At 43.3% G+C, this 13,164-nt stretch overlaps 2 protein-coding genes across 2 annotated transcripts; both read left to right on the top strand.

The window, feature by feature from the left end:
* The first annotated feature begins 9,859 nt into the window (after nucleotides 1-9,859).
* On the top strand, nucleotides 9,860-10,309 carry LOC149180195 (uncharacterized). Its single transcript, XM_089413800.1, has one exon. It carries the CDS (start codon nucleotides 9,860-9,862, stop codon nucleotides 10,307-10,309), a length of 450 nt encoding a protein of 149 aa, XP_089269926.1.
* A 1,080-nt stretch (nucleotides 10,310-11,389) lies between these two features.
* LOC149180194 (uncharacterized) lies at nucleotides 11,390-12,130 on the top strand. Its single transcript, XM_089413799.1, has one exon. It carries the CDS (start codon nucleotides 11,390-11,392, stop codon nucleotides 12,128-12,130), a length of 741 nt encoding a protein of 246 aa, XP_089269925.1.
* Nucleotides 12,131-13,164: the final 1,034 nt, after the last annotated feature.

Here is a 13,164-nt window from a genome sequence, read left to right as displayed (position 1 = left end):
AACAAAAGAAGCGAGACTTTGGATCTGTGAATCCAAAGCAGGGGAAAGGTGCCCCTAAACCACAAAACAAAGGACAAAGCCAAGGCGGGACAGCCCAAGACAACCAGCTGAAGCTGCAAGCAAAGAACAGCGCCGCGAAGCCGAGAAAGGACACTGGAAAATGGTGCGAGTTCCATAAGAGCTCCACTCACAACACAAGTGAGTGTCGGGCCAAGCAGTCACTGGTGGCTGAGCTAAAGGTTTCAGAATCAGATGCATGTTCCGACTCTGAGTCAGAACCCGATAAGGGGTATGAAAAAGGGAAGCAGATCATTGATGCGGATCCCAGCGCCACTGTTGCTACCGCAAAGATCCAGAAAAATGAACCCGAAGATCCAGAGGAGGAGGAGCATCTCTTCCACTCCCAAATGTGGGTAAAGGGCTCCCCGATATAGTTCATTGTTGATAGCGGGAGTCAAAAGAACCTCATTTCGGCAGAGGTCGTGAAGCGGTTGGGCTTATCGACCACAGCACATCCACAACCATACACCATTGGGTGGCTTCACCAAGGACAAGATCTTTGCGTGAGCCAGCAGTGTCGCCTTCCATACAACATCAAGCCCTTCACGGATGAGGTATTGTGTGACATTGCTCCCCTTGAAGTTTGTGATGTATTACTAGGACAACCATACTTGTGGAAGCGACATGCTATGTATGAATCAAGGCCCCGTGCTGTTATTATTACATTGGGAAATAAGTTGTTCAGGATACCAGAGGTAGCACCACCTGCCGCCCTCTCTTTGATTACTGCAAAACAATGCAGTAAGATCATTTCCAAAACCAGGAAATTTGTTTTCCTGATGATATGCCCTCAAGGAAAGAAGAAGATAGTGGCCGCAGCCTCCAAACGGGGTCCCTCTGCACGACAACTACAGATGGACAAGATTGTGGAGGAGTATGAGGACATCTTCACCTCCTCGGCAGGGGTTCCTCTGCACTGTCAAGTCAAGCACTCCATTGATCTGACCCCAGGTGCGCCGCTACCCAATGGACCAATTTATCGGCGCTCCGTTCTGGAGAACAATGAAATCAAGAGGCAGATTCAGGAGCTCCTGCAGAAAGGTCACATCCGTTTGAGTTCATCGCCCTGTGGGAGCCCGATCGTGTTGGTACAAAAGAAGGATGGGACGTGGAGACTCTGTATTGACTATCGGGCGCTGAACAAGATCACTGTCCGTAATAGGTACCCGATCCCGCGGATTGATGACCTCCTAGACCAACTAAAGGGGGCGAAATATTTCAGCAAGATCGATCTGAAGTCAGGATATCACCAGGTACCAATCGAACCCTCCGATGTGTGGAAGACTGCCTTCAAATCCAAGGAGGGCCTCTTCGAATGGTTGGTCATGCCTTTCGGATTGACGAATGCTCCTGCAACCTTTATGAGGCTAATGGATGACATCTTGCGGCCATTCACCAACTCCTTTGTAGTAGTATACTTGGATGACATTCTGATCTTCAGCCAGAGTTGGGAAGAGCACCTCCACCACATCCGACAGGTTCTCCAAACACTGCGGCAACACAAGCTATGTGCCAATTTGGAGAAATGCACTTTTGGCATGACCCAGGTTCAGTATCTGGGATACATCATTGATGAACAGGGGGTGCATGTCGATCCAGCCAAGGTCCAAGTCATTCGGGGTTGGCCCTCTCCAACCACTCTAACAGAGCTCCGCAGCTTTCTAGGTCTGGCCAACTTCTACCGCAGGTTTGTGTTGGGGTTTTCTCATATTTCTTGGCCCTTGAGTCAAGTCACCAAGGGAGGGGCGAAAGCAAAATTCTTCTGGTCTGAATCTCAACAGAAGGCATTCAGGGAGTTGAAGGATCGCCTCTGCACGGCACCAGTGCTCGCGTTACCAGATTTACAACAACCATTTGAGGTCGAGACAGAAGCCTCTGACTATGCTATTGGGGCAGTCCTTACTCAACATGGACATCCAGTGGCATATCACAGTGAAACACTTTCAGACACAGTCCGGAAGTACCCCACTTACGATAAAGAGATGTATTCCATTGTACAGGCCTGCCGACAATGGAAGCATTACATTTTGGGGAAGGAAACGGTCATCCACACAGACCACCGACCCCTGCAGTTCATACAGACCTAAGGGAAATTGCAGAATGATCGCCATCAGAAGTGGTCTACATACCTGCAACAGTTTCACTTGAATATAAAGTATAAAAAGGGCAGCACCAATAATGTTGCAGATTGCCTCAGTCGACCACCGATCATTGCGCTAACCACCGTGCTCAACTCTTGTGGGCACGAGACTTCTGATTGGCCACTTCTCTACAAAAGTGACCCAGAATTCGGCCACACATACCAGACACTCTTGGAGGGTCGGCATGTTGCAGATTTTCACCTCCAGGATGCCCTATTATGCCACCTCAGTCACCTTTGTGTTCCTTCAAGCGAGCGTGCCAAGATGATTTGGGAAGCACACTACAGTCGAGCTGCTGAGCATTTCAGGGTCGAGAAAAGAGTGGCAGTACTGCAAAATTATTTCTATTGGCCGAATCTTCGACAGGATGTTGGGAAGTACATCCGATCATGTACTGCCTATGCCATTGCCAAACCGACCATTAAGAAGCACGGCCTCTATACCCCGTTGCCTACCCCTAGCCGACCTTGGGAATCCATCTCCATGGATTACATGTCAGGCCTTCCTTCCACTAAGCATGGAAATGACTGTGTTTTTGTGGTCATCGACAGGTTCTCGAAGATGGCCATTATGGTGGCCTGCAAGAAGAATATCACAGCAGAAGCCACTGCTAAACTCTTCTTTGAACGAGTGTGGGTGCACTTTGGGATCCCACAGTCTATCATCTCAGATCAGGACAGTCGGTTTCTCAGCACATTTTGGTCCAGTCTCTGGTCAATGCTGGACACCAAACTCACGAAGTCCACAGCCTTCCATCCTCAAACTGATGGCCAGACAGAGGTTGTCAATAGGATGATTGTGCACATTCTGCGCATGTATAACTCAAAGCATCCACGCACATGGGACGAGAGCCTCCCCTATGTTCAGCACAGCTACAACCGAGCTCTTCACAGCTCCACTGGCCATAGCCCTTTCCAGGTGGGTTTGGGATTCCAGCCACTATGCCCCATTGATGTGGCCATGCCACTTGCAGCTACTCACATGAATTCAGCTCATGTCCAGTCCGAAACAGATAAGGCCACCAGCTTCATTGAGCGCATCCAACATATTCGCCAGCAGGTCCATGAAATTCTTGAGAAATCAAATGCCAAGTACAAGTAGCAACATGATCAACATCGGGTGCCACACAAGTTTCAGGTGGGCGACAAAGTCTGGTTGCATTTGCAAAAGGAACGCCTTACTGGAGCCTATCGGAAATTGAGACCACTCTAATATGGTCCTTACACCATTACTAAGGCTATGGGAGACAATGCATTTGAGCTCAGCATTCCCCCATTCCTTGGTCTACACCTAGTGTTCAATGTGGACCGCCTTCAGCCATACTTTCCACCATTGCTAGACACATCCGACATTGCAGAACAGCTCAAACCCACAGAATTAAATCCAGATTGCATGGAACAAGCTGCAACTGATCGGATCATGGACACACAGATCAAGAACACTCGCCAACAGAATATCCAACTATATCGAGTTGTCCAAGCAGGCCAACTCCTTCAGCAGGGCAAGTGGCTCACCAGGGAACAAGTTCAGCAGAAGTTTCCTCATCTCATGGAGGAGCTCAACGCAATGGGGACCATTGCTTCCTAAGGGGGGAGGAATGATCCAGGTGGATATTGGTGGCCACCTGCTAAGTCCACCTGGACCCCCACCATTGTCTTTCTCAGCATTTTCAGTTTCCTTAATTGTAGCACAACTTACTATTTTTAGCAGTTTTTCGGGTCCTAAACTTCCGGAGCTGTTTTGAGGCCCTAAACGACGTTTTTTGGGGAATCCGGGGGCAACATGGGTCCATGACCGATGTTGCCCGTTCCAACAATGATAGTTCTCGGATAGATCTTTCTAATGAGCTATTGTACGCGTCAAACGGAGATCATATGCCAAAGTTACGACCCCGGGAAGTTGATGTACCAATTTACCCCAAACGGGGCCCACAGTTTGGCGTTTCATCTCCTAGGGTTAGGTTTTGGAATGTTAAGGGTTTTCCATTGTTTCTCAATAATAAATAGGCCTTCGAGCCTCATTGTAACACAGTTCAAAGGCATGTAGCCATCACATCTCTTCTCAGAGATAAGCTATCATCGCCCTAGCTGGTTTATTTCCATTTCTGGTTGTAAGCATATTTCAGTATTTTCCATTAATGAAATGAAGTATTATTTCCGCTGCATCTTTGTGTATATGGTTATCTCTGTAATTTGTTGCGTTCTTGTTTAAATCCGGATCACTCAACTCTCACCCTAAAAATGCCAATATGACCCTCTGGAGGGCTTGGACATCATATATGGAGACCATACCCCAAATGAAGACCCACCTATAATCCTGTATAAGATCCAATGCATCTCCTCACCTTCCAATATAAAAAATCATTAGTGAAATTGAGTAAATGAGCTTACAAACCATGGAACCAAGTGGACACTTCATAGAGGCATGCCCTTCCATAATGGGCTTTAGAGTGTACAGGTGTCTCCAAGTTCAAAAAGAAGGTTAACCAGGAACCCTATTAGGTGGTTTCAACCTCTAAGGGAGTGATAGGTCCATGATACATCTATCATATGGAAGGTGTCATGTGATATATTGATGGAACAGAGTGGGGAATTAGTGGAAGGTTCCTGGCCACATGCCACAGTACAAGGGTAGTTATTATAAGGGAAGGCTCACTTGGGTATATATATGTAGGAGGGAGAAATCATAGTACATGAGTTACCCTGAACTTTGTTTTTCTACCGTTATTCATATGCCTTTTTCCTTTTATTTATTTTCATTTATAGCTGCTCAGGGCTTTAGTTTATGAGAGCATGATGTGCGTGATATAGCAGTGAATACCCCCTTAAGGTTGGGCATTTCATTTCCCACCATGGGTTGGACAACCTTAGGTTCTTTAGTGATGTAGGGGACTCATATAGGGCCCTAAGAACCAGGGTGATGGCCATGATGATAAGGGTAGATCTCATGAAGGCTTTTTTCCATGTGTTAAATTTGTATGTCCCAACCATCTTTTGCATTTTATAGTACTTTTCCTGTTGAGAGTGGCCAAATTATGCTTTTAACTTTCTTTTCAATTGCAATAACCTCCGGGGTATCATTCCAGGCCCAACTCAAAGTGTGGAAAAGGGGATGGGGAGGCTAACTCCTTGTGGACCCAATGGAAAAATGTAGACCCATATGGGAAATATGTGAAACGGGGTTCTAATGAGTGGACGGGAGTGATGTGTGTGGTGTCGGGCAATGGGAAAACGCAACCAAAATTTGAATTTCTCATGCAGTGCCACTCCTAAAGCTAGTAGCCAATAAAGGAGATCCAATGGGACCAGGATACAAGGTTAACCACCAAATTGGACAAGGAGATAAGAGTACAAACCAAGCTCATTATTTTCGTCGAACACTCCCACTAATATATGTTCAAGGTGTCTACGACAAGTAAGCAAAACTACCCAACTACATAATGAAAATGCCTTCAGGTTGGAAGGCCCACCTTCAAACATACGATAATAATAGATGGGAGAGGAATCATAATGGCTAGCTTAGGTGGTGGAGATGGTGGCACATCAAGCTATATGGTGGTTGCAAGGGATTTTTGGCTACCAACTGAGGATCATCTAGGAGAAAAATTTATCTTATGGATGTCACCCATGGGTGGTGGGTAACAGGGTCCACAAGGTGTTAGCCTCCCTCTCCCCTTGTCCACACTTTGGGTTGGGCCTGGAACAATTCCCTAGAGGTTTATGCAACTAAAAATAAAGAGAAAAGCACAATTTGGCCACTTACAATAGGAAATGTACCATAAAATGCAAAATATGGTCGAGACATAAAAATTTAGCATGTATGCAAAAGGAAAACATGAGCTATACCTCCTTATCGTTATGGCCATCACCCTGGTTCTTAGGTTCCCTATTAGTGCCCATTTCATCTTTAAGGAACCCGTGATTTTCCCAACCCCTGGTGGGCAATGAAATACCCAACCATAAGGGAGTAATCATTGCTACATCATACGCATCATGCTCTCATCCCCTAGAATGTTGAGCATTATAAGGAAGAAAATTCAATAAAAGGCAAAAAGAATATGAAGAAGGGTAAAAAAAAAATCGAGGTAACTCATGTACCACAATTTCTCCCTCCTACATTCATATACCCATAGTGTGGGCTTTCCTCATTATAACTTCCCTTTTACCATGGCATGTGGCTTGGAGCCTTCCCTATTTCCCCACTCTTTTCCATCATTATTTCACATGATACCTACCATTTGATGGATGTACCATAGACATGTCACTCCCTTAGAGGTTGAAACCACTTAATAGGGTCTTAACCTCTCTTGTTAAGCAAGGAAACACTTGTACCTTTTGAATCCCATTTGGAAGGGAATGCCACCGTGAAGTGTCCACTTTTTCCCTTGATTAACAAACTTATTTACTTAATTGTAGTAATGATTAATTGTACTGGAAGGCGAGGAGATGCATTGGATCTTATACAAGATTGCAAGTGGGTCTTCATCTTGGAATTTATCTCCCTATATAGGTTCCAATCCCTCTAGAGGGTCATAATGGATCTTGTAGGGTGAGCATTGGGATCCATGGGCCTTTTTAGTACCACACATTGCTTGTAAGAGCCCCAGTCATACAAATATTATGATGCACTTGGACCAGATTGCCTAGCTGACCACACATTTATACTTGACACTTAGAAGTTGATCTAGAGCCTAAATGAGGTTTTGTCTATTTCAAAGAGACATAGGAGGGTGTGTGTCATCTTATAGCCCTCATTGAAGGAGCATTAACTTGTTGTGGAGCCATTTAGAGCCCACGATACCATTTCTTGTGCCTCATAGCCACTTAGGAGCACCACAAGATGTTTTCCTAGAAATCAATGGGCCACACCCATTGATCATCATTTATGCCCCCCCCCCTCATCATGCCACATTGACGACTCATTTTGGCCTTCCAACAACCCTTTTCACCATTATTTTATCATTTTGGTCCCATTAGGAAGGTTTATTTCACACATTTGATCTATTTGGTGGGACTTGTCACCAACGTTATTGTTATTTTGCACATTAAAATATTCTTAGGGGATTAATTAGACTAAATTAGACAAAATCAAACCTAAGGAGCATCATATAAATAGAAGAGGCCTCATCTGGATTTCTCATCATCACTTGGATTTTGATCTCTCTACAAACTTGGACCCGCGATTTTGGATGAAATTTTGGATGTTGGGATGCACTTTGACATTTGGAAATTTTCATTATCTTTTCTTGGAGCTTGTTTTTGCAATATTGAAGGATGTGTATACTCTCAAATTATTGGAATTATTGCATGCATTACTCATGGACAATGATCAATGAATGTTCCTAGGGGTTAGTCTTACATATTGAAACCTTGAAACTCCATCAAATATTGGTAACAAAGTATAAAATTCTTTTGTATCTATGAAGCTTCCTCCTCTAGGGTTAGTGAAGCTGATAGGTCTCCTTAAAGAGTGAAATAATCAAATATAAGTAATTCTTGACTCCATTTTTCCCAATAAGAAGGCATTGTTCTAGAAATACTTGGTGATCACCTTCTCATTAACATATCTCTTTTTATTCTCCTTATTCTCTCTCTTATCCTCGTCCCTCAAGGCTAAGGGAGCCTCTCTAGGGCTTTGTGTGAAAATTTAGGGAGGAGGGATTTTGGATTTGGTCTAGACAAGACTCTTCCTTAGTTTCTCCTTTAGGAATCCACAAGTTTTGAACAAATTTCAATGGTTGAATTTCATTTTATTTGATGCCCTAGCTATCATACCAAGTGGGAACCCTTGAAGCTTCTCATCAACTTAAGGATTTCTTGAAGGTTTATGCTTGAGTATCTTATCATTTGAAACATTTTCTCCTGACAATCTTGACCTTGGATGAACTCCCACCTTGTAAATTATCTCAACCCTAGGTCTCGTATAGTCTTTTCTCTCAAGAGGTTTTTCGTGGAAAGTCATCCTAGCTTCTCCCAAAGCTCACACTTTAAATGAACCTTTCCATTGAATAAGCCATCCTTGCCTCACTTCGGACCCCATCATAGAAACATTAACCACAAGTGATGGATACTGGAACACCTCCTGTTGGTGAAAATCCAAGAAGAGAACGGGGCATAAGTTGTGGTGACAGTGGGCCTTTGTCCCAAATTATTGTTCTCTCTAACTCTAGCCTATATATTAGGCCTTCTAGTTCATGTAGTAACAATACCTTGATACATTTTTATTTGAGTTCATAATCATGAATGTGAATGAACATGGTTTAAAACCATTTCCCTTGACATAAAATGATGTGAACATGAAAATTTTCATGGACTTAGAAGGTGACTCAATTAAACGTTGAAGGATATGGAGGAACCATTTTTTAATGAGTATAGATATTATTGTTAAACAATAAAACCAAAGAGAGAATTACAAAGAATAAGAGGATGAAATCTTCAAAATAACGAATGTCACCCTTTAAAATGTCCACAACATTGTAACAATAAAGAAACATTATGGCTAAAAATAATAATAAAAAAAACATTAAAAAAATGTTATTTTAAAATGTAGAATGAGTCAAGCATCAAGTTAGAAAATAATGGGAAGAGGAGATAAAATAAAAATACCTTGTATATTTTTTAAATTTTGTGTCTATATTAAGTATTAACACAAGAGGTAAAGCAAAACTCAACTATTAAGCCATGAAAACAAAATAAGAACTTGAGATGGGAAACATCAAAATTTGATAAGAGGAAATGAAAAGAAAGCTCCATTGCGGAGGGAAGACCTGGGCATTTATGGAACGATGGAACCTATGACTGAATAATATCATATAGGAATCTTAATCATTAATTGGATAGGATGGAAAAATAAACCAAAAACCAATTAATCTCATTGGAGTCTATAGGTAAGTTCAAACCCCATGGAGAAAATACTGGAAGAGTCAATATTTGCCTTTGAAATTCTTTATTAAGACATTGGATGGAAATCTAAAAGTTATTCGTCTTGTAAATTAGTTCTATATACAATATGTGTAATGCATAGATATAGACTCATTTTTTTCTACAAGTTAAAAAGGACATTTAAAATGTCATTAAACTATGCATTAGGTTCAATGACAATGGGTTATATGCAATGAATTTCATAGTGGAAAATTGCCCCAAACTCATTTATATTGAAGTAGCTATGAAATATAACATTTAAACATTTGAAAACAAAAATTCACAACATGAAAGATAACATTTAAACATTTGAAGGAACAAGATAGGTTGCTCTGTGAATGCCTCGCTCTGTTCAGTACGAGATAACCCTAATTCCTGCATACTCCTGGTTTTCAAAGCTCACGCCACAGCGCACCCACTGACCTCTTTCCCATGGATGCACCTTCGGGAGAGGCGGGATCCTCCCCTCCTTTCAACGCTTCCGCCTCTGACATTTCCAGGCCTACAGTACCCCTGTCCCCTCTTGGCGGTTTACCAGAAACAAATCAGGGATCCAAACCATTCAATAATGAAGCTGACCCCTCAGCAGCACGTGAAGCGGATGACAAAGACAAAGGCGTGAACCAAAAGTCTCCAACGTCATAGCCAAAGGTGACCTCGGCAACATGCATCCCGAAAGCTGCAGAACGAATCAAAGTCGACCTCCCTAGTCATCGAATCAACAGCGAAATCCAATTTATGCAGGACCACGCGCTCATAGGCAAATTCCTAGGATTTTGGCCAACTGAAAAGGCTCTGCAGGGCTGGATCGCTTCAAAATGGAAGCCCAAAGGACAAGTCACTCTGCAGCTTGGCCCCAAAGGCTTCTTCACGGCCATTTTCCACTGCGTGGAGGACAAATCTCGCATATTTGAAGGCGGCCCGTACTTCTTTAACTCCTCAGGTCTATACCTTCGTGACTGGAAAGCTAGGTTTAACCCAGATAAGGAAGATTTCAGTTGGGCTCCAGTATGGATATGTATGTACTCCCTTCCTGTGGAATACTGGAAAGAGGAAACGCTAACGGACATCAGCAACAGATTGGGGGTTTTCATCAAAGTTGTTGAGGAAACCAAAACCCGTAGATACCCCTCATATGCCAGGATCTGCGTCCAGATGCACTTGACCAAAGCTCTTTCAGACTCGTAAGTCTCTTTCATGATGATTTTGAATGGATCCAACCATTAGACTACGAGCATATCCCTTTTCGTTGTCGAAAATGCCATGAACATGGTCATCTCTTCTGGGATTGTCCTCTGAACTCCCAGCCCAAAACCTCTGCTAATGAATCTAGCAAAGACTCTGAAGGATTCATTAAAGTCCTTAATCGTCGGCAGCATGCAAAGAAAAATCCTGCAGCCCCAAAAAGCCTAATTCCCAGAACATATTCATTTTACTCTCCTCTCAAGATCCCTCAGAGAATCAAATCTCCGATCCTCACGCGATCCCTTCCCCACCCTCATCCTCCCAGATTATCAAAGCTTCATGGCCATCCTCCGCCTCCGATCCCTCCAGCATACTAATATCCTCTGACTCGGAGAAACCTATTCCAGATACTGGCCTAAATCCCTCTACCTCGGAGAAAACTGTTCCAGAGTCAGGCCAGCAGTCTTCTTCAATGGAGCTAGATGCTGCTCTAGCTCTTAGTCTACATGACGATGCATCCATGGAAGATCAGAACACTCCCACAATAATGGATGAGGATCCAGAGAATGTTAGTTTGGATGGTCTGGATATCCTCAAATTGGAAACAGCATGCAAGCTAAAAGAATACAATTCAATACCCCCATGGCAAATCAACACGCTGGAAGGAGTTCTCACCAAAGTTCAGCACAATAAATGTCTAGGTATACAAGCAGGAAGCCCCTGGGATGGAAAAAAAATTCTAAAAGAAACGAAGAAAAGAGGGTGCAAAACAGATTTGCAAAGGACCATTATCGTAGGAGAAATACTTATGGAATCCAGGCGATTCCCTAAGTTGACAAAGTTCTACAAACCCAAACCCCACTGTTCCTAATGAATCTCATCTCTTGGAATGTGAGAGGGATCAATAGCCCCTCAAAACACAGAATGTTAAAAAACTTGATCCAGCAAGAGAAACCATCATTAGTTTTTCTTCAAGAAACGAAAAGTAATAACACTGTTATAGAAAGAATCCTCAATAAGGTCTGGTCAGGCAGCTGCTCAGTTTCAGTAGATGCCTCTGGGGCTTCCGGAGGACTGGCAATTATGTGGAACCCGCAGGTTCTCACTCTTCAAGACTTTCATGCTACCAATTTCCTCATCCAAGCGTCCTTCCATCTCATCGGAACAAACATTCACGGGCATCTCTCAAATGTATATTTTCCGCAAAATTTACAGCAAAAACTGGAAATATTGGATATTCTCACCATTCTCAATTCTAATAGGCAGTTCCCCCTCTGGATTGGTGGTGGCGATTTCAACATCATAATGACGCTGGAGGAGAAACACGGTGGCAGATCAAGGTTAGAAGGTGACAATAGCGGCTTCAAAGAATTTATTCAAAGTAATCAATTAATGGATATTCAGACTTCCAATGGTGTATATACCTGGACCAATAAGTGGAGGGGTACTCAGCATATTTCTTCCAGGCTAGATCGGTTCCTCATCTCGGACAATGCCATACACCTGGGAGGGGACTTTCATGCTTCCATATTGCCCCAAGGAGGATCAGATCACTGGCCCATTATGTTACAATGGTCACGGCCAGGTACAAGATGCAACAAACCTTTTCGATTTGAAGCCTTCTGGTTCTCAAATCCTAACTTCAAAGCAGTGGTTAGTGAGGCCTGGCAATCCTTTATCCCACCTGAAGGAGCCAAAATGTTCCAATTCCAACATAAACTAAAAAACCTGAAACAAGTTCTCAAAGTTTGGAACCGCACTCAGTTTGGCAACATTTTTGAGAATCGAAAAAAGTTGGAACAGCGAATGTGCTCACTTCAATAGACTATCATCTTGGAGGGTAGGACAGAAGAGCAGGCGCATCACGAGCAAACCCTTTGGACTAAAATTGAGGCTTGCAGGCAGCAAGAAGAAATCCTGTGGCGAAAAAAGTCTAGAATCTGGTGGCTCAAGGAAGGGGAGATACAAAATTCTTCAATAGATCCACCATCCAAAGAAGAATGCACAAAAATATTGCATTCATCAACAATAGACAAGGGGAAAGATTAGAAGTGCATGAAGACATGGAAAAGGAATTTAAAGATTACTTTCAGGAAATTCTCAAGGAGCCTCCAGGAAGCAGAGATCAAGCCATCACGTAGCACATTCCTAAAATCATAATGGAGGACCATAACAATAAACTGCTCCAATCTATTTCACTGCAGGAAGTAGAAGCTGCGATGGCCCAACTCAAGGATGGCAAGGCACCTGGTCCTGATGGTTTCACCGCCAATTTCTTTCACGAGTTCTAGGAGCTCATCAAGACAGAGGTATGGGAATTAGTGGAGGAATCAAGATCTATGCACTGGATTCTCTCCTCCCTAAATGCCACTTTCTTAGCGCTAGTACCTAAAGGGGATGAACCAAATACGCCCGACAAAAACAGGCCAATTGCATTATGCAACGTCATCTACAACCTCATCTCCAAAGTATTGGCGAACAGGCTCAAACCTCTCCTCCCTCTTCTCATCTCGCGCGGAGCAGACTGGATACGTAGAAGGGCGTCAGATAATGGACGACATCATTCTTTCAAATGAATTAATCCACTCTCTAAAGCTTCTGGAAAAGCCAGGTGTGATTCTAAAGTTTGATCTCTCTAAAGCTTTTGACAAACTTAGCTGGAACTATATTCATCAGATGTTATTGGCATTTGGCTTCAATACCACTTGGACAAGATGGATCATGAATCTCATCTCCTCCCCTATTTCTCGGTCCTGCTCAATGGCTCCCCCTCATTTCCCTTCTGCCCCTCATGTGGTATTCGTCAAGGGGATCCCCTATCCCCCTTCCCTTTTGTCCTCATGGAAGAAGGGCTCAGT

Source organism: Pinus tabuliformis, chromosome 3_2 (genome assembly GCF_031772625.1).
Source record: "Pinus tabuliformis cultivar Carrire ecotype Pingquan chromosome 3_2, CPIR1, whole genome shotgun sequence".
NCBI classification, from domain to species: Eukaryota; Viridiplantae; Streptophyta; class Pinopsida; order Pinales; family Pinaceae; genus Pinus; species Pinus tabuliformis.
This window is presented reverse-complemented; position numbering and strand designations above follow the sequence as displayed.

Bases quoted from the DNA above. Each gene is read 5' to 3' on its own strand.
- LOC149180194 (XM_089413799.1), top strand. From the start codon at position 11,390: ATGTGGAACCCGCAGGTTCTCACTCTTCAAGACTTTCATGCTACCAAT.
- LOC149180195 (XM_089413800.1), top strand. From the start codon at position 9,860: ATGCAGGACCACGCGCTCATAGGCAAATTCCTAGGATTTTGGCCAACT.